The sequence below is a fragment of the Hylobates moloch genome, unplaced genomic scaffold, assembly GCF_009828535.3.
Source record: "Hylobates moloch isolate HMO894 unplaced genomic scaffold, HMol_V3 SCAFFOLD_4, whole genome shotgun sequence".
In the NCBI taxonomy this organism is placed as follows: Eukaryota; Metazoa; Chordata; class Mammalia; order Primates; family Hylobatidae; genus Hylobates; species Hylobates moloch.
In genome coordinates, this window is record NW_026652279.1 from 112,479,565 (window position 1) to 112,501,677 (window position 22,113).

The following is a 22,113-nucleotide window of genomic DNA, read 5'->3' on the forward strand; positions in this document are numbered from 1 at the left end:
GCAGCATATAAATAATGATGGGTCTTGAAAGAAAAGTACAGAGCTAATTTCCTTGGGGGAAGAAAGACCTCATCATAAAAGAAAGGCATCCCCCCAGAATACAATGTTTCTTAGGTGTGGGAAAACTGAGTGGCAAAGATTATTCTCAAGAAATAAATGCCCACCACTTCTCAGCCTTTTGCCTAAGATCAAGTGAAGAAATAAATGCCCTTTATTTCTGGCCCACCTCACCCCTACACACACTCATGCACATGTACACACATGAGCACACACACACACACACACACACACACATGCACACAGACACACAGAGCCTCTGCCTTTCCTTTAGAATTCAGTATCATATACTTAGTTCCCTTTTCTGGAAATGGTCAGTTACGTCCAAAGAGAAGCAATATGTTTACCTTTCTTTCTCAGATTCTGGAAGAAAACATTTAGAACCAACTAGGATTAGAGTGGGTGAGATTAAGAAGGCTTTGATTACTATTAACACCTTAGAAATAGTACTGTACTCCCGCCACGCAGACCCAGTTGATGATTCTTTCAGAAAACAAGCTGCACATAATCACTATAATCTTTTTTTTCTAAATCTGTTGCTGTTTCTATTAAAATTTTAAGGGAAAAAATAGCATTTTACTTTGGCTCTCAACACAGTCATCATTGAACAACAAGAAATTTGGTTTTTCCTAAGTATGTGTGGACTGTTGTTGAAAAAAAAAAAATCACCTTCTCTCTTCCTGGCTCTAAACGGTTTGGGAAACCTGCCAGTAGATCCACTCCTTCCCTTTTTTTTAAAGAATTTCCTACTTCAATCAGAATATTTAGAAACAGTAAAAGCTAGACTTTTCCACATGAGACTTTAATAATACTGTGCTTTGTATTTACATATCATACATGATTGCTACTTCATAGCTCACTATCACTTTAAGTTTTTAAATTAGTATATAAAAGCACAAGGTTTAGAAGCAACTCTTCCCTGCTCAACAGTAAGTTATTAATGTCAGGGTTGAAACTCATAATTACTGACACATATAGGCCTACAAAGGTCGTTCTTATAAAAGGAAGTGTCCAGTAAGTATTAATAGAACATAGCAATTATCAAATATTTATTCAAGGTAATTTTAAGAACCATGGAACTGTAATTATATAAATAACCACATTAAACCCTTTAGACATACATTAATATGAATACAAATTAAGGTATCATTCAATAAAAACTAATAATATGAATAAATATATACATACATAATCAAATCAGTTTCACAAAGTAGAATGTATTTCAATCAGAAAGTCGGCAAATAGGTCAATATACTTAAAAATATGAACTACTGCTTTAAAAAAATTTCATTAACATGCTATAATCCTGAAGGCTACAGATGCCACTGGTCAGACTGCTCCACGTACCATCAAGTCTTTCCCCTTTGGATATAAAAACATCCATTGTCTGCTGACTCAATTAGGAAGGTAAGGTATCTAGTTCTCTTAACAGTGCTGGCTGTGGTTTTACTCCCGATGCCTTTAACACTCATATGTCTGGGAGATTCTGTAAGATCTGTCTCAAGGAAGCACAGGCTACCACGTGGGCATCTGAAGGAAAATTAGCAAGTGACTGAATCAGCTTCTTGACTATTGTCTTCAAACACTGGTGGGCAGCATTCAAGTCTCTGTCAAACTGCTGTCCTTCAATCTGTAGAGCCAAATGACTGCAGATGTTTCTAAACTCAACACTATCCTGAAATGAACAACAAACACAAACAAGAAATTAGATAGGTTATGCGGGACATTTGTTGTACTTTGCTTACCCAGCTTCCATTCTTTTCTCTTCTGGTGACAGCACTCTGTGTTTTTTTTTTTTTTTTTTCTTGGAAAACTACACCCCATTCTTAGCCTATGCAGTTGGACCAAAGCTGATCACAACTCCAGGGACCAGGCCAATCACAGTGTGGACTGATCAGAATGGACAGATTATCTAAGCCAAGGCCAATAGGCCACAGGCCCAGAATATCTGCTAGACAAGACCTAAAGAGGATCTGCTATCCTCTTTAACTGAGGCTGTTGGAAAATATCTTGCCACCATAAGGATAGCATCCAAATTAGAATGCAGCCAACACAGAAGGAGAACCAAGAGATTAAAAGAGCCAGATTCTAATCTAATACTTTCTGAGTATGTGGCTCTAGCTATACTTGAACAATAAACCCCAAGAGTTTTTGGCCATCTGGGTCAATAAATATCACTTTTTTACTTAACCCAGTTGGACTTGAGTTTCTGTTACTTGTTCCTAGAAGAACTGTGACAAATACACAAATAGCTTGTGTTTCTATTATCCCATACTCACTGTGTTCAGTAGTTCAGTATTCCAATACAGAATTTGTTATTTAATGGACATGGTCTCAAGAAATCCCCAAATGCCAATTTAGAAAGAACAGTTCCCAGGTAGTTTAAAAGAAGGAGGTAATTCAATATTTTTAATCCCTAAATGGTTTATTTTCTAAAATCCATTGCAAATAAATGGTACATTTGGATGATTCCACATCAAAGATGATGTTGAATATACGATCTCTTTTCAGTATAGGGAAATGACGTCCCCTGGACTTCTGGTTCTGGCAACAAAACTAGAACTTAGTTTTCCTAAGGAATTCTCTTTGCTACTGAATTCCTAAAATTCTAAATAAAAATAGGGCAAACATCCTTTCTGAGCTTGCAAGAAAATAAGAGAAATCTCTCAGAAGCCAAAAAATTTTAAAAGATTATTTTAGCTGCCTACCAGTACTATGACGAAATGAAAGTTAGTCTCTCTTGGGCTGGGTTTGGGATAGAGAGTAAAGTTGTCCCTGAGAATGTGTAATAGAAGACCTGTATTACACAGTCATTTGACTTTGGAATTGCCCTCTGTACTAGATGAACATCCTGGGAACACTCACGCTAAGAAATTAACTTAAAATTTTGAACTGGGCTGAAATAGCCATGAACACATAGCAAAAACAAACAAAAACCTATTCCAGGGAAACATGTCTGCAACCATTGCCCTACAATAGTCTTTGCATAATGCCTATGTTGAAGATGAAGTCAAAATATGAAATTTAAAATACAATCTACCACAATATAGCAGATGCAATATGGGACAAGATTAAACTCCAAGAATTTAAAATAGAGACTATAAAATATGTTTTAAATCAGCAGTCTCCAACATTTTGGCATCAGGGACCAGTTTTGCGGAAGACAATTTTTTTCCGTGGCTGGTGGTGGCAAATGGTGTTGAGATGAAACTGTTCCACCTCTGATCATCAGGCATTAGATTCTCTTTTTTATTTTTTTTTAAGAGATGAGATAATTTTTTTATTTTAGTCAAATAATTAGTCATCCTTAAGTATTTCTGCATGCTTTATCAAATAAAAATTATTTTATGATTGGCAAAATTTTCTTGTTACCAATTATAAAATAAACCCAGTATGCACCTTAAAAAATAACAATCTTTTCCTTGAAGGGCAGATCAAAACATGCTGACTATTTCATAATAAATTGAAGGTGAACAAAGGAGAAAATGCACTACATTTGTACTTTGAGAAGAAACTAATTTCTAATACTTATGTGTCACCTTATTCTGGCTGGCATATAGTAGATGGCCCACAAGTGTTCAGTGATTGAATGAATGATTGAATGAATAAATACTATTCTTGAAAAAAATCATCTCAATAATTACTTCCTGATCATACTGGATACTGTCAGGTATAGTTTCAGAAGATATTCTGTAATTAATAAAACTGGGAATTAGAAGAAAGAAAATTTGCTGCTAAAATACTGCCAAATATCCAGTTGTGTGGTGTGAATTTGGTAGCTTCGATAAGGCCTTCTTATTTACTCTAAAAATTTCTAATATTTTACTTGTTGTATTAGGCACCTATTATCTGATGATGACTGGCTGGAATTTTTCTGTTAAATCTTCATTCTCTTAGCCCTAGTTTTACAATGATATTTAAGTGCAATCATTCTTGCAGATATTAACAGGAACACCTAGTGCTTTTCTTAACAACAAATTGAACTAAGATTTTTTTTATTATACTTTAAGTTCTAGCGTACATGTGCACAACGTGCAGGTTTGTTACATATGTATACATGTGCCATGTTGGTGTGCTGCACCCATTAGCTCGTCATTTACATTAGGTATATCTCCTAATGCTATCCCACCCCCTCCCCCCACCCCACGACAGGCCCCAATGTGTGATGTTCCCCACCCTGTGTCCAAGTGTTCTCATTGTTCAATTCCCACCTGTGAGAAGGAGCACACAACCTAGATCCTTCTCATGCTCAATTCACAATAGGGTTTGTGCTCCTATGAGAATCTAATGCTGCTGCTGATACAACAGGAGGAGGAGTTCAGGTGGTAATGCTCGCTAACCTACTGCTTGTCTCCTACTGTGCGGTGTGGTTCCTAACAGGCCACAGACCAGTTCCTGTTCATGGCCCGGGGGTTAGGGACCTGTGCCTTAAATGATTAAAGATATAAAAGAAGAAATCAGAAAAGTGTTTTAAGAAAAAATAGGCTTGCAAAAGAAGTCCATCCACTTCTAAAAAATGATAATTATAGTAGAAATTTAAAACTTAATTGACAGCTTAAACACCTGAGTAAATATATATATAAAGTCAGGATGAGGAAACTAGATAATAAATATGAAAAAAATACCTTAGAATGCAAGATTACAAGTTGAAGATGTGGGAAATATGAATGAGAGGTTGAACAACGTGGATGACAGAATGAGAAAGTCCAACAAACACTTCTAGGAGAACAACAGAGAGAATGGGAAAGAGGCAATATTCAAAGAGAACAATGGATTAGAATTATACAGAGTAGATCCAAAACAGAAATCTTTATATTAAGGAAGTAAAATATGTCATAGGGAGAACAAGTTAAGTGAAATCCAAATCTAAACTCATCAAGGCAAAATTACTCTTAAAGGCAATCAGAAAGAAAAATACAGATGGACTTCAATGAATGACAACACAGCAGCTGATTTCTCACCACAACAATAGAGAAGACAATGGAATAATAGCCTCAAATAACTGTCAACCTAGAATTCTTTTTTATTCCTACTAAACTATCATTTAAAACTCAGAGAAAAATAAATACGCTCTTATTTAAGAGGGCAGAATTACCACTAATAGACTCTCACAGTTTAGATATTTCTGAAGACATAATTCTGAAAGAGGAAATTCAACTGAAAGTGGTTGAGATTCAGGATGCAACAGTGAACAAAGAAACTCAAAAACGTGGTATAAATCTAAAGAATTCATTGTTTAAAACAAAAATTATAAAAACTAACGTGGAGTTTAGGACATCTAAATGTGGTAAATGAATGACGGTTCATTTCGGAACCATCTGAGCAAGATGTTTCTCAAATGCTGAACAGCAGTGACATGTCGAATGGAGTGGCACTCTAAGCACTGTATTATTCAAGAGAAAGGTGGCAAGCTCATAAATTTCAGACTTGTTAGGTACATGTGTGAAAAATGTAAGAGTTATTATTAAAAGTAGAGAAATAATACATAAAACTTCAAAATCAGCAGAGGGAAAAGATGAATTAAAATTTTATTGGCTGGGCACAGTGGCTCACGCCTGTAATCCCAACACTTTGGGAGGCTAAAGCAAGCAGATTGCTTGACTCCAGGAGTTCGAGACCAGCCTGGGCTACATGGCAAAACCCTGTCTCTAAAAAAAAAAAAAAAAAAGCAAAAATTATCTGGGCAAAAGGGCATGCACCTGTGGTCCCAGCTACTCAGGAGGCTGAGGCGGGAGGATCACATTGAGCCCAGGAGGTCAAGGCTGCAGTGAGCAGTGATCATGCCATTGCTCTCCAGCCTGGGCAACAGAGCGAGACCCTGTCTCAAAGAAAAAGAAAAAACAGATTATTGACCTTATGTATATAGAAAGTAAACTTGAGAAATAAAGATACAAACATAAGGCAAGGTAAACAGAAAGCACTAGAAAAGATAGTAGTAGTAAGCCTACACATATCAGAAAGCACAACAAATGCAAAGCAATAAACTCACCTTTTGGAAGATGGTGATTACTATATTGGTTTTATATGCTGTTTACAAGAAACACATTTAAAACTAAAACCACATAAAGATTGAAAGTGAATGGATATTTAAATATATGCCAAGCAAAGAGAAGCCAAAATAAAACCATAAAAATTCATTATTTGGGATGAAATAAACTATGACGATAAAATGAATGATTCCCCAAGCAGATGTCACAATTTTGTACCTGTATGTCCCTAATATGATAATCATAACATACATTCAGTCTACACACATACAAGCTGATTTTAACCTAGCTTCCTCTGAAACTAGATAGAGCAAACAACAAAACAGAGAAAGACTGAAAAACACTAATCACAAGCTTGAGCCAATGGAAATAAGAAAATATACATTATTGTCAAACATATGTGGACTATTTATAAAGCTGACTACATTATAACGTCACAAAGCAAATCTCAACAAATATCAGAAAGACTCTATCGTGCAAATCACAATGCAAATAAATGAGAAATCAATAGCATAGATACCCTTCCCAAAACGTGTGACTTAGAAAATCCACTTCTAAATAATTCATGGATTAGTGAAAAAATAATTGAAAATTTCAAATACTTTATACTGAACTATATCACAAATTTGTGGGATGTAGCCACAGTGAGAAATGCTTTGACTTAAATGATTATGTAAATAAAGAATAATCCCTGAAAATCCATGAGCTAAAAATTCAACTCAATAATGTAGGAAAAGAGAAGCAGATACTGTCACTCAAAAGAAAATGGAAGGAGGAACTAAAAGTTGAACCAAAGTTTGATGAGGGACCACAGTTTCCTTCCTAATTCTGTCTATAAAGGGAAACTATTCTTCTCCCTATGAAAAACCCTGTTTTTTGACTGAGAAGGACCTGGGTTTCTGACTAAGTGCTTATTAGAAAACATCTCCCAGAAACAAAACCAATGTTCATTTCAACTTAGCAAACAGTGGCAGCAGGACCACCTGCGAGCTAGGTGCCAGGACAGAACCATACCATGCTCAAGGATTCGCAAGCTACCATACTTTTTGTTCTTTTCTCTTTAAAGCATTCTTGCTTCCCTACCTTTGCGTGTTGCTCATTTCTGCCCAGAAGGTGTCAAAGAGCTATTTAGATCAAGCCTGTCCAACCTGTGGCTCAAGATGGCATTGAATGCAGCCCAACACAAATTTGTAAATTTTCTTAAAACACTGTAAGATTTTTTTGCGATTTTTAAAAAAATTTAGCTCATCAGCTATCAGTAGTGTTAGTGTATTTTATGTGTGGCCCAAGACAATTCTTCTAATGTGGCCCAGGGAAGCCAAAAAATTGGACATCCCTGCTGTAGATGACCTGTCCCATAGCTTATGGGCTGGCCTGTGTGCTGAAGCATACTGCTAGGGAATGGGAAAGTAGGAGAGAAAAATCACTCTGGACTATTTCCTCAAGATCCACATCAAGGAAAATTGTCCGATTGCTTTATAGAAGTAATCCAACACTAAGTACAAAGTATAAGGATCAAAGAAAACATGCAAGGGGAAATTCAAAATAGAAGGAACCACTAAAATGTGTGCTGACATGTGCCTATTAGCCAGTGTGCAAAGGAATTCATCACCCAAAGAAGACTAAAATGCCTTTAAAAATATAGTTGTGGGCCGAAAACCTGAAGTCAATTTCACATTTTACTGTAAAGAATCAAGGCGTCGCTTGGGGAAATTACATGTACAATAAAATTCGACTGCTGGGCTGTACTGGTCCCTGAGGCCCTGGGCAAGCTTCAGATCTCTGGCAAGCTTTGCAAACTCACTTTATTTTACTATTCTAGTACAGTATTTCCTTTTTATCCTTTCTCAAATATATTAGCAAAGAAAACAAATTAATAGGAATAGGCTTTCCGTGGGACTCTTAAGCCAGGGTAGGGAAAAATAAAACAGGTGTGTGCTTCTCTACCATTCGAGAAGGTCTGAAGGCCAACTCTGGATCCAATAATCATTGCCTTTGACCAAACTTCGGCTGAGTCTGCAGTGGAACGTAGGGGTCACAAGTCACAGCATTAAGGCAATAGTATATTAAATGGCTCATGGGCTTTCAGTAGAAACTCACATGATCAATAATGGTGATGATTTCACTTAGGATGCTTTCCATTCAACAACAGAGCCTAACCTCCCAGCCGCTTTTATTTAGCAAATCCCAGATGCTCTCAGAAATGATGTAATATCCTACACGATGCTTTGAGTACTTTACCAGAATTAGAACTACATGGTTGAGCAATCTAAAAGCAGGTTTTGAAACTTCTGAAGCCTTGTGTAATTTCAGACTCTGGATATGAAATGTATTGATTACTACAGCAGTCCAAATTGATGGCCAGCATGTACATTTTTAAGCCAGTTGAGATATTCTCATGTGACTCAACTGATCTATTGGGGTAATGGCCTTGGCCTGTTTAACTCAGCTAAATGAATTAGTTAAATTTATTTCAAATGTGTATCAAGCCTCCACCACACGACTGGATAAAAGGCAATAAGTTATGGTACTTGATCTATAAAGAGCTTATAACCTACTAGAGGGAAATGAGACACATAGATCATATACCAAATGTCCATTGCAATACGATGAGGGCTATGGTAAAAACACAAAACCCCAATTCTATGGAAGAATAGACATGTATACACTCATAATTTAAGCACAGCACAGGGGTCATGCAAAGCTCGTTCTGTCATGTGACTCCTTCCTAGAGTGCTGGGTTTTTATTGTTCAAAATTCATTTGGACACACTAGAGAAATTCATGTGCTTAGGAGGCAATCCAATCAAAGAAATAGCTCTAGTTTTTACAATATGGCTTATTAATTTTTAGCACATATCTGCCCTGAAGTAGGCAGAATAATAGCCTTTCTGTACCTGTATGTTACCCCACATGGCACAGGGACTTTGCAGATGTTAGTTAGAATGGGAAGCTCTCCAAGCCGTTACAAAGACCTGGGGGATGGAGACAGAGTTCATTCCTTCAAGAGCACTGGACTTGCCATCTGAATGCTGGTTCTACCCCTTTGGCCAAGCTATTATGCCTATGGAACACTCAGTTTTCTCATCTGTAAAATGGAAACAATAATAGCTACCACATGGAGGGGTTTCAAAAGTCAAATTAGCTCATGGATATGGAAGCTCTTTGTATTTTTTAAGTGGTCCTTTACATTAATAACTAAACTTATAGTGGACTCTGTTAGATGTTGGGAGATAAGTAACGAGGAGGAGAGGGGAGAGGAGGAGAGGGGAGAGGGAAAAAGAAAGGGGAAGGGAAAAGAAAAGAAAAAAGAAAAGAGAAAGAAAAGAAAAAAATCTGCCTTGTAGAAACTTAGAATCTAATTGGTGAGATGAAATCTATTTGCAATTGTTCAGTAGGAATGTCACAAAAATAAGATTGACGTTCAACAACAAAAGCGGAGGCCATCAGTAAGCTTTTTGCAGAAGAGGGGAATGGAGGCTTGCATGAAGTATCAGAGAAGTGGTAGGTGGGAAGGACTACATTAGATACTGCAAGATAGATAGGTGGTATGGAGGAAAGCATTATTTGGCTTATAGGCCCCTGTAACTAGAATAAATAACAGAAGCCAAAGTGTGGAGTCAAGAAGGGGCTGGGTCAGGGAGAAGGAGAACACTAGTCTGAAAAGAATAGAATTTTGTGTTGAATATGAGGACATGATTGTGTGGAAAGCCTTGAATGTCAGAGTAAAGCCCCTGAACACTTCCAATCATTGGATAACATGCAAACCAGCTTTTGAAGAACACTGGTCTGGCCCACACGCCTGAGCACCTACTCAGCACCAGACTGCAAGCTTGACTCATTCTATACCTTGTCTCACTCGGTGCTCACCACAATCCATGATAGATGAAAAGAAATGTGGCTTGGGGAGAGTCCGTGATGTAGCTAAGTAACACAGCAAGTTAGTGACAGAGTTAAAATTAACTTCTTCCAGGGTTGAAGCAGAATTGATCGTGGTGGATAAACTTTTTGATGTGCTAGTGGATTCAGTTTGCCAATATTTTATTGAGGATTTTCACATCGATGTTCATCAGGGATATTGGCCTGAAATTTTCTTTTTTTCTTGTGTCTCTGCCAGGTTTTGGTATCAGGATGATGCTGGCCTCATAAAATGAGTTAGGAGGAGTCCCTCTTTTTTTACTATTTGGAATAGTTACAGAAGAAATGGTACCAGCTCCTCTTTGTACCTCTGGTAGAAATCAACTGTGAATCCGTCTGGTCCTGGGCTTTTTTTAGTTGGTAGACTATTAATTACTGCCTCAATTTCAGAACTTAATATTGGTCTATTCAGGGATTCGACTTCTTCATGGTTTGGTCTTGGGAGGGTGTATGTGTCTAGGAATTTATCCATTTTCTTCCAGAATTTCTAGCTTATTTGCACAGGGGTATTTATAGTATTCTCTGATGGTAGTTTGTATTTCTTTGGGATCAGTGGTGATATCCCCTTTATCATTTTTATTGTGTCTATTTGATTCTTCTCTCTTTTCTCCTTTATTAATCTGGCTAGCAATCTATTTTGTTAATCTTTTCAAAAAACCAGCTCCTGGATTCACTGATTTTTTGAAAGGTTTTTCATGTCTCTATCTCCTTCAGTTCTGCTCTAATTGTAGTTATTTACTGTCTTCTGCTAGCTTTTGAATTTGTTTGCTCTTGCTTCTCTAGTTCTTTTAATTGTGATATTAGGGTGTCGATATTAGATCTTTCCCACTCTTTCCTGTGGGCATTTAGTGCTATAAATTTCCCTCTAAACACTACTTTATCTGTGTTCTAGAGATTCTGGTACATTGTATCTTTGTTCTCATTGGTTTCAAAGAACTTATTTATTTCTGCCTTAATTTCGTTATTCACCCAGCAGTCATTCAGGAGCAGGTTGTTCAGTTTCCATGTAGTTGTGCGGTTCTGAGTGAGTTTCTTAATCCTGAGTTCTAATTTGATTGCACTGTGGTCTGAGAGACTGTTTGTATGATTTCCGTTCTTTTGCATTTGCTGAGGAGTGTTCAACATATGCAAATCAATAAATGTAATCCATACATAAACAGAACCAATGGCAAAAACCACATGATTATCTCAATAGATGCACAAAAGGCCTTTGATAAAATTCAACAGCCCTTCATGCTAAAAACTCTTAAGAAACTAGGTATTGATAAAACATATCTCAAAATAATAAGAGCTATTTATGACAAACCCACAGCCAATATCATACTGAATGGGCAAAAGCTGGAAGCATTCCCTTTGAAAACTGGCACAAGACAAGGACACCCTCTCTCACCACTCCTATTCAACATAGTATTGGAAGTTCTGGCCAGGGCAATCAGGCAAGAGAAAGAAATAAAGTGTATTCAAACAGGAAGAGAGGAAGTCAAATTGTCTCTGTTTGCAGATGACATGATTGTATATTTAGAAAACCCCATCATCTCAGCCCAAAATCTCCTTAAGCCAATAAGCAACTTCAGCAAAGTCTCAGGATACAAAATCAATGTGCAAAAATCACAAGCATTCTTATACACCAATAACAGACAAACAGAGAGCCAAATCATGAGTGAACTCCCAATCACAGTTGCAACAAAGAGAATAAAATACCAAGGAATATAAATTACAAGGGATGTGAAGGACCTCTTCAAGGAGAACTACAAACCACTGCTCAAGGAAATAAGAGAGGACATAAACAAATGGAAAAACATTCCATGCTCATAGATAGGAAGAATTAATATTGTGAAAATGGTCATACTGCCCAAGGTAATTTATAGATTCAATGCTATTCCCATCAAGCTACCATTGACTTTCTTCACAGAATTAGAAAAAACTACTTTAAATTTCATATGGAACCAAAAAAGAGCCTGTATAGCCAAGACAATCCTAAGCAAAAAGAACAAAGCTGGAGGCATCATGCTACCTGACTTCAAACTATACTACAAGTCTACAGTAACCAAAACAGCATGGTACTGGTACCAAAACAGATATATAGACAAATGGAACAGAAGAGAGGCCTCAGAAATAATGCCACACATCTACAACCATCTGATCTTTGACAAACCTGACAAAAACAAGCAATGGGGAAAGGATTCCCTATTTAAAAAATAGTGTTGGGAAAACTGACTAGCCACATGGCAAAAACTGAAACTGGACCCCTTCCTTACACCTTATACAAAAATTACCTCAAGATGGAGTAAAGACTTAAATGTAAGACCTAAAACCATAAAAACCCTAGAAGAAACCCTAGACAATACCATTCAGGACGTAGGCATGGGCAAAGACTTCATGACTAAAACACCAAAAACAATGGCAATAAAAGCCAAAATTGATAAATAGGATCTAATTAAACTAAAGAGCTTCTGCACAGCAAAAGAAACTATCATTAGAGTGAACAGGCAACCTACAAATGGGAGAAAATTTTTGCAATCTATCCATCTGACAAAGGGCTAATATCCAGAATCTACAAGGAATTTAAACAAATTTACAAGAAAAAAACAACCCCATCAAAAAGTGGGTGAAAGATATGAACAGACACTTCTCAAAAGAAGACATTTGTGTGGCCAACAAACATATGCAAAAAAAAACTCATGATCACTGGTCATTAGAGAAATGCAAATCAAAACCATAATGAAATACCATCTCATGCCAGTTAGAACAGAGATCATTAAAAAGTCAGGAAACAACATATGCGGGAGAGTATGTGGAGAAATAGGAATACTTTTACACTGTTGGTGGGAGTGTAAATTAGTTCAACCATTGTGGAAGACAGTGTGGCGATTCCTCGAGGATCTAGAACCAGAAATACCATTAGACCCAGCAATCCATTACTGGGTATATACCCAAAGGATTATAGGTCATTCTACTATAAACACACATGCACACATGTGTTTATTGCAGCACTATTCACAATAGCAAAGACTTGTAACCAACCCAAATGCCCATCACTGATAGACTGGATAAAGAAAATATGGCACATATACACCATGGAATACTATGCAGCCATAAAAAAGGATGAGTTCATGTCCTTTGCAGGGACATGGATGAAGCCATGAAGCCATCATTGTTAGCAAACTAACACGGGGACAGAAAACCAAACACTGCATGTTCTCACTCATAAGTGGGAGTTGAACAATGAGAGCACATGTACACAGGGAGGGGAATATCACATATTCCTGTGGGGAATATGTGGGGGCCTGTAGGGGGGCGGGGGGCTAGGGGAGGGATAGCATTAGGAGAAATACCTAATGTAGATGATGGGTTGATGGATGCAGCAAACCACCATGGCACGTGTATACCTATGTAACAAACCTGCACATTCTGCACAGAACTTAAAGTATAATAAAAAAAATTAACTCCTCTATTTCAGAACTCAAACACTCATCAGACTCGCCCCAGATCCCAAATGATGCCAGGTGCAGTAATGGCTCACAGAGCCAAGCTCAGCCATGTAGTGTGGGAGACAAGACTGGCAGGAATTATAGAGCTGTAGCTGCTCCAGTGGGGTGACAGGGGCTTCTTGGAAGCAAGCGGGAGAAGCACTAAACCAGTTTTGGGGATGGAACAAAATGCCTACAAGTGAATCATTTCATATTTCTTTTTTGGCCATCTTCACACTATTTTTCTTAAGGTTGACTGAGTGTTATGAGTGGTACAAAGCTCAAAAATTGGCAAGGATCGCATCCAAATGGAAGACTGGCCTGTTGGCCTATCCCTCCTCCCTGCAGCGTAATTGAGAGGGCTTGGCTATTTGAAAGATATTCAAGGCATCGAACCTTCTACACCCCATGTAAAACCAACCCTGAGCTAATCAGAGACCGCCCAGCTGGAGGTCTCCTTTCCTCAGCTCTGTTCTCTCCTACCCACTGTGAGGGAGGTCTCTCGGAAAAACTGCCACACTGTGTACTTTTCTGCATTCTGCATTCTGCATTGTGCATTTATTAGGAATGCACACATCTGGAATTCTTGAACAACTGAAAATGCACCTGCAAAATCTTAAAACGGAACAAGTTAAGCCTTTTTTTAAAGCTTGGTACTGAAAATTAACACTCTCATCATAACTGAAGTCTTGAAGACAAAAAGAATGTAGCAGTGAGAGTCCATTTGAAAGCCTGTTTTCTGAAACCAACACCAGTGGATAATAAAGTCAGAAACCCAATATGACTTAATAGGCTCTAAAATGCAGATAACATTTAAAAAATCCACAAGGATTGTGCTTTTTTCTCCTACCATGTCACTTTCAAAATCACTTCTAAATCTATGTAAATTGTAAATCAGCTCGTACTCACTTAACCACCGGCTCTGCAACAAGTTGGCTCTTTTCCAAACAGTCACATCTTGAGATACCTTGAGCTTTATTCTCTTACACTGGCCTCCACAAGCTTGTTTCTTCTCACATTTCCCCCTCTAGCTCTCCCTGAAGGCTTCATGTCCTCTACAGAGAGCACGAAAGAAAGAGATGGAGAGATGGGGATGGGAGGGCAGCAAGAAAGAGAACAGAAGAGAAGAAAGAGAAGGAAAGAGAGAGGAGGAGAAGAAGAAAGAAAGAAAAAAAGAGGCCGGGCACAGTGGCTCATGCCTGTAATCCCAGCACTTTGGGAGGCCGAGGCGGGCGGATCACGAGGTCAGGAGATTGAGACCATCCCGGCTAACACGGTGAAACCCTGTCTCTACTAAAAATACAAAAAGTTAGCCGGGTGTGGTGATGGGCACCTGTATTCCCAGCTACTCTGGAGGCTGAGGCAGGAGAATGGCATGAACCGGGGAGGCAGAGCTTGCAGTGAGCTGAGATCGTGCCACTGCACTCCAGCCTGGGTGACAGAGCAAGACTCCATCTCAAAAGAAAAAAAAAAGGAAAGAAAGAGAGAAAGGAAGGAGGCAAGGAAGGAAGAAGTCTGTGTTGAGGCCTGTCCTTAATAAACTTCTGCCTGGCCAGCAAGTTGCTCTCCACTAAAGCAGTCCAGTGCTGGGCCCAACAAAAGAACACAAATCCCTTCTCCAGACCCATTAGCACCCTCTACACGGGATGTCTACATAAAAGGGGAGTGATGTTTTCTGTTTTAATGGGATGTTGTGGAAAACATACTATCATGAATTACGATTTGCCCCAACTTCATCTGGTTCATCAACATCTGGCTTTGAACTACAAATCACAGGGCCCAGAGCAGTCATCCATCACCTGAACCCAAGGTCAGTCTCAATAGATGTGTAACTGTGTATTAATAAAACACCCAATGAAGAACCAAAGTATTAGCCAGTCACCATTAAAAGGTCTATCATCCACAGGAAATTAAACATTTTTACTTGTGGTGTACCCACTGGAAATGCATACAAATAACTAAGGCTCCTGATGCATTTGCTTTGGGTACCACACCATTTCCAGCTGAAAATCCAGTGAAAAGCACTTTTGTGATGGGTATAAGCACTTGATTCAGGGATGCTCACCAGGCGAACCCAAAAATTGTAAAATAAAACACTATAACATTTTCACCAAGATGTCAAACATAAGTAGCTTTGTTTTAGGCCTTTCCTGAAGTATCTTTCCCTAAATGTTCATTTCAGAAAGCTTTTATGTCCTGATTTTCATATCATTCATATTATAAGAAATTGCAAAGCTATACATAAGCTACTTCTAGAGCAGTCACCGTATCCGTGGGTTAGGGGGAGAGAATAACAGAAATTCTGTGACTCGTCACTGCACCTTTTTTCTAACATAAAAGCATGATTTTGTCACAGATAATGAGCACCACCTTGGCTATGGCTACTGATTATATAACCGTGAGCATTTATGTCTTCAGTAGTATGTTAATAATCTTTGAAGACACAAATCTCAAATTTGCAGAAGCTGGCTTCACTTGTTCAGAGGAAGACATTGATGATGAGTGCTTTTTTCCCCAATGGGAAAAAGATTTGATTATTATTATTACCGTTAAAAGGTTGATGCCTCATGAATTCGTACTGACTGTCATTTTTATGAATTCTGTTCTTGATATTAACAAATATAGATACTTCTGGAAAGTGGCAGCGACACATTCAAATGTTTTCAGTTTGCTAATGACAAGGAAGGGAAGTATGCGAACTCATGGGGCTGGGAACTTAGAGAAAGCGTTGAGCATGTTTATGGACCAAAAGGGTCAGCAGAAAGGGGGCAGTAGAAAATATAAGGAGAGAGAAAATTGATAGAAACAGGTCCAGGGGCAAGTGAAAGATTTGTTTATTATTTTTTTTTACCAATGGGAAAAAAAGCAGTCATCATCAATGTCTTCCTCTGAACAGGTCAGTATTCATGCTTGCAGTTTGTAATGACTGCAAAGCCAAAGCCAGCAGTTTTATGACTGCTGCTCTTGCACCACAGAATGAGAAAACCAGCAAGGACTGTCAAACATGAGGGAATAATTGGTACCAGAATGCGCTCATTGAAACGGGTGAGCTCACAGGCAGGTTTCATCTGCAAGGGCAAAAACGTTCTTCTGCCTCTGAAAGTTAGCTTCCGCCACAATTTCCACGAAACTTGCTTTAGAACAGAACTCTTGGAATCTATAAATGTTTTTAATTCTCAAAGGAAGATAGACAAAACTGAATCAGAGTAACTTTGTAATTGGCTTGGCTAACGGTCCCTATGTGAATTAGTCATTTTCAGCAGTTTAAAAAATCCTAGACTAGCTTCCTCCTGGTGTCCTGCACACTTTATGCTCCCTTAAGGTGGCAAATGTCAAATGCATTCCTGCTAGTGTTACTAGTTTGATAGTGATGTCCTGAGTTTACCTAGTGCTTTCTGTCAGTATATCAGGTGGCCACGATGGAAGGAGGTACAGAGATCATCCAGTGTTATGGACTAAATTGTGTGGTCCCCTCATTCATATGTTCAACCCCCAATGTGACTGTATTTGGAGATAGGGTCTTAGCGAGGTAATTAAGATAAAATGAAGTTATAAGATGGCTTGAATCTGATAGGACTGGTGTTCTTATAAGAAGAGACACCAAAGACATGCAAAGCTTTCTCTCTCTGCTTGCACGCACTGCGGACGGGCCATGTGAGGACACAGGGAGAAGGCAGCTGTCTGCAAGCCAGGAAGGAAGCTCTTACTAGAAATGGAATTTGTTGGCACCATGATTTTGGACTTCCAACCTCCAGAACAGGGAGAATATAAATGTCTGTTATTTAAGTCACCCTGTCTGTGGTATTTTGCTATGGCAGCGGAGCTGCCAGGCTATGATGTGACTGTTGTAGTCCAAGCAGTGTACACAGTGCACAGCATGTACAACTATGGCCCCTAAGATCTCTCACATACACAATTTCAGCATGATGTTCATAACGCCCCTAAGGGCAAGCACTGTGATGTAGCAGAATAAGTTAGATAAAACCCATCACTTCTTAGCCGCAGGGTCTTGAGCAAACTCCTCAATTCCTCCAAGCCTCAGTTTCCTCCTGTTGTAAATGTTTGTTAAGCTGGTTGGATCTAGTCTCCGCAGCAAATTTAATCAGATTCGGTACTGTTAAGCATTTTTCATCCACCCTGAAGAAACTCACTGCATGGGTGTTTGCATGTGTATGATCATTTCTAAGTGTTCAAAAGGAATATTGTGTTGGTTGCTTTAATTAAAGAGTAAAGTCCTATTTTTAAATGTCTGTTATCATTGTGGTGAGAATTTTTCTGCCTTCATGCCTGCAAATTTCACTGCCTTAACCTTCTGGTGGATTGATCAGTGAGTCACTCACTGGTGACACCTCTAAGCCTGTCACTAGGCATGAGGCTACAGCTGACCTCTAGATAGTGTAGGCTTCCTGGAAATCTCTTTGGGTCATCCTAAGTCTGTTTTTGTCAATAGTTCCAGAAAAGTAGACACAGAGTTCATGGATCATATTCATTAATATCAAGAATAGAATTCACAAAAATAACAGTCAATAAGAATTCATGCGGCATCAACCTGTTAACAGTAATAATAATGATAATCACAATAGCTCATATAGATGGAGATTAACTTTGGGAAGCCACTAACTAAATGCATTATCTCAGTAACCCTTTAGGTTAGATACCATTGCCCTCACTATACAGGGAGGAAACTGAGGGGCAAAAAGGCTAAATAACTTACCCAAGAGCCAATGACAGGAAGTGGAAGAGTAGGTTTGAAATCTCCATGGGACTTGACTGCTGTGCTATGCTGTCTCCACTGCAGGATCTCTAATGCCTGTCATCTGCACCATGGGCTTTAGTTCAAGTGAGTCTTCCTCCTACCTTCTGTGGTAAGTAACACCACCAAAGAGATCTGACGTTGGGGAGGTTCCCACGTACTTCTAGGTGATACAAAATAGTTATTTCCATTCCCAGGAATCCTCCTGCGAGGATTTCTGAAATCATTCTATTGTATAAAATCTGTATGTTCCTAATTTAAAAATATACAAAACACCCTTCCAAGTCATTTGAATTAACACTAGTATTAAGGAAGCTAAGTCTGCATAACCAGCCCCCCAGAAAGACAGAATGCCATCTCCTCAAATCTCAGTGCTGTGTAATCATTACTCTACAAACCAAACGGAGATATTACCTATTCTGCAAACAGCAAACCAAGCAAAATTCCTAGGTGCTGCCAAGGGAACAAATCATGCAGAGAAACTGCCCTCTGCTTCTCTCGAAAGCCCTGGCTGTTCCCAGGGGCCCTAAAACTCATTATCCTCCTGCGGGTGAACAGCAGACTCCAGTAGCTGTATACTTCTAGAAAGTGGAAGCAATACATCTAAATGTTTTCAAAGTTTGCTCATGACAAGGAAGGGAAGGATGGGGACTCAAGGGGTGGGTAAGTAAAGAGTGTTATGGACCAAGAGGGTCAGCAAAGAGGGGGCAGTAGAAAATGTAAGGAGAGAGAAAATTGATAGAAACAGGTCCAGGAGCAAGTGAAAGATTTGCCCCAGTGGAATGAATATACATGGGGATGGGGGGCAGCGCTTGAATTTTAGAGACAAAAATGAAGATGAGTAGAAATGCAATTTTTTAGGTAGAAAGGTATTTCTGTCCACTGGCCTCTATTTTCTCAGAAAAGGTGTGAGAGGGTTGAGGTTTGGATAAAGAAGGCTTGAGGAGGATGGAAAATGTTTAGAATCAAAAGTCAATTAGAAAGGGCTAAAAGGATTTCCAAGTAGGAGTGACTGTGACGTTAAGCTAAAATGGCATAGTTTATAGTGGACTGCTTCCAGAGCGGAGGACACGGGGTTTAGTCCATTGCCACTGAGTTGGGTCAAGCCCTTAGACAACTGTCTTCTGACCTGACTTTCAAACTGAAACCTACCCTTCTGGGATTTATCCAGGCTTCTGTGATTTACCTACCCTCTGCTTGCAAGACAATCCAAGGTCCTCAGCATGACACACAGGCCTTTGCCTAACTGGCCCCCATTTGTGTCTCCAGCATCAGTTTTTGTCTTCTGCCATATTGAACTTAACTGTAGTTCCTCCAGAGGCTCAGGCACTTTCAGTGCTGCTGGGCCTTAACCAAAGGATTCTCCTTTCCCTTTAATGTCTGGGAAATAACATGTATTTTTTTTTAAAGGCTGCCTCCTCTGAGAAGCCTTCCAGGGTCACCTTAGGTAAAACTGATTGTCAGTCTCTCTTTTTGCCAGCCTTACCTATGCCCTGTATGTGCTACTGACATCACAAGTCACTTCATATTTCATCTATTTTAAAATGCACTTTTATTCACATTTTTTTAAAATCCCTGAAATCAGCCAGATGTGGTGGTATATATTTGTAGTTGCAGCTACTCAGAAGGCTGAGGCAGGAGGCTCACTTGAGCCCAGGGCTCGAGGCTGTAGTGTTATGATCGCACCTGTGAATGGCTACCGCACTGCAGCCTTGGCAACACAGGTAGACCTTGTCTCAAAATAAAAAAAAAAAAAAAAATCCCTTAAATTAGCATGTAACTTATAATCAATGGTGTATCATAGTTTAATGACAGGATTAAAAAAAATTTTGGTGATACCAAAAAAAAAAAAAAAGTACATCTTACATTGGAGAGCATTTGGTGAAGTGCAGCTTCATTTTCTAACTTTCTAAAGTGAGTGTAGGAGTGCTTCTCATCTTGCCTCCCACCCCACCACCCCCGCCACCTTTGGCAGTGTCTGGAGACATTTTTGGCTGTATCAACTTGAGGCGAGGAATATGCTGCTGGTATCTAACAAGTAGAGGCGAGAGATGCTGCTAAACATCCTATAATACACAGGACAACCCCCGACAACAAAGAATTAGCCAGGTCAAAATGTGAATAGTACAGAGATTGAGAAACCCCTATGTAGAGAAGCAATATCTATTTGGGTATATAATAGGCCTTATAATGTTTGATTTTAAATAAATCTTTTACAGTGTATAGTGCAACTTAATGTATAGCAACTTTTTCCAAACCTTGGCTTGTACAGAATAGCAACTCTTGAGACATATTCTAAGCTCTCCTCATCACCCCTCCCCAACTCCTGCTAGATGCCCCAGGGAAATCAATATAGCAATGTCCTGGTCAAAATCTGAAAGCCAGAATGTCTCAGAGAGATTCGTGACCTTAAACCAATTAGGTTAGTTAATGGCAAGTCCAGGACTGAAACCCAGACCCCCAGATTTCCGCAATCTCACGCAGCCTGGGAGACAGCTGCTCCCTTCCCGGGCTAAATTGGCCAACACAGTTTGGTACCTTAAGAGGAAATGTGCCCTACCTATATGAGCTGGGTGACTTAGCAAGAGTTTAGCATTTAGTATTCACGCTTTAACACCCGGAACCCACCCGGCTCTCACCCCACTTTATGAGAATGTAGGTTGACTCTGTAAAGACCCCTTAGCTCTGTGGGGAATTGGATTTATGCAAAAAATAATAGCGATTCATGAATGTGAAGGAACTTTAAATAAATGTAGATGATTTCATCATACAAAAGGCAGAAGGGACTTAGTAAGTGTATTTAAGGCTCTGGAGGAAGCGTTATTAATTTGGAAAGTGGGTGGGGGGAGCTATCCTCTATCCCTACAAGCTGCACGTGTGGAAAGGGCCTTTCTAGCGCAGGAAGCTGATTTATGTGAGAGAGGAGGGAGTTCCAGGGGGAGATTTTGGCAAGGCAGTCCCCGCGTCTCGGTTGTGCCAGCCGGGCGGGCCTCAGGTGGGTCTGCGGCTCCCTGCCCCTCCTGCTGAGTCCCCAGAGTGTCCCCCGCCCCCATCCTTCTCCCACCGGGGCTGAATCACAGTGGGCAGCAGTGTTTGGGATCCTGCGATCCACCCATCGCCATCCCAACAGCCCCACCCTTGGAGGATGGGAGGTTACCCTGCACGCCAGAGGGGATGGCGGGGGCCAGACTCACCTTCAGGTGGATGGGAAAGGACTGCTCCTGCTGGAGGGGCCCCAGCAGCGTCTGCTCCACGCTGACCAGCTCCGAAGTCGAGTCCACCACGCGGGCCAGCGCGCTGCGCATCGCCATCCGGGCCAGGGTGCAGGGCCCGCGGTCCCGGGGGAAGGGCAGCAACTCGGCGCCCCCCTCAGCGCCTCGCACTACCTCCTCCTCTGGGGAGTTCGCCCGCGCCGCGGTCCGCCGACTCCTGGTCCCCACGCCCCCGCCCTGCTCCTCGCGCCCGGGCCCCGACCGGGCCCGCCGCGGGCCTGAGCGACGGGCCGGAGCGGTGGACACGTGGTCCGGGTCCCGCGGGTTCCCGGGGGCGCCTGGACCGTCCCCCCAGCCCCACTCCTGCTGCAGCAGCTGCAAGGTCTGCAGAGCCACCATTTGGTGGCTGATGGAGGCCACTAAGGGCGCGGGGCTGGCCATCGCCTCCGCTGGCGGCTCGGCGCGCTCCGCGTGCAGGTGGAGCAGCAGCGAGGGAGGCGGGGGCGTTGGGGTCGCCAGGGTCACATTTTCTAACCCGCGGCTCCACAGCCTCTGGGTCTCACAGCGTGTGTGGTCGGCCCCGCCCCCGGCTCGGAATCGGTGACCCGTGCTGGCCTCTGCCTTCGCCTGAAGTCCGAATCAGGCGTGTTCTGACCCAAAGCTGCCTGACGCGCTGCTCGGTGTGCACTTGAAAATCAGCGAAATGCTGAGCGCTGC

General features: G+C 40.5%; 1 protein-coding gene across 1 annotated transcript; it reads right to left on the minus strand.

Moving 5' to 3' along the window:
* Window positions 1–789: 789 nt before the first annotated feature.
* DLEU7 (deleted in lymphocytic leukemia 7) lies at window positions 790–21,883 on the minus strand. Its single transcript, XM_032150918.2, has 2 exons — window positions 21,379–21,883; window positions 790–1,732 (listed from the first exon to the last, which is right to left on the minus strand). Exons 1-2 carry the CDS (start codon window positions 21,835–21,837, stop codon window positions 1,526–1,528), a joined length of 666 nt encoding a protein of 221 aa, XP_032006809.1. The 5' UTR covers window positions 21,838–21,883; the 3' UTR covers window positions 790–1,525.
* Window positions 21,884–22,113: the final 230 nt, after the last annotated feature.

Coding starts and splice junctions, on each gene's coding strand:
- DLEU7 (XM_032150918.2), bottom strand. CDS start 21,837: ATGGCCAGCCCCGCGCCCTTAGTGGCCTCCATCAGCCACCAAATGGTG. Junction 1,733..21,378: donor CCTTTCCCATCCACCTGAAG/GTGAGTCTGGCC, acceptor TGTTCATTTCAG/GATAGTGTTGAGTTTAGAAA.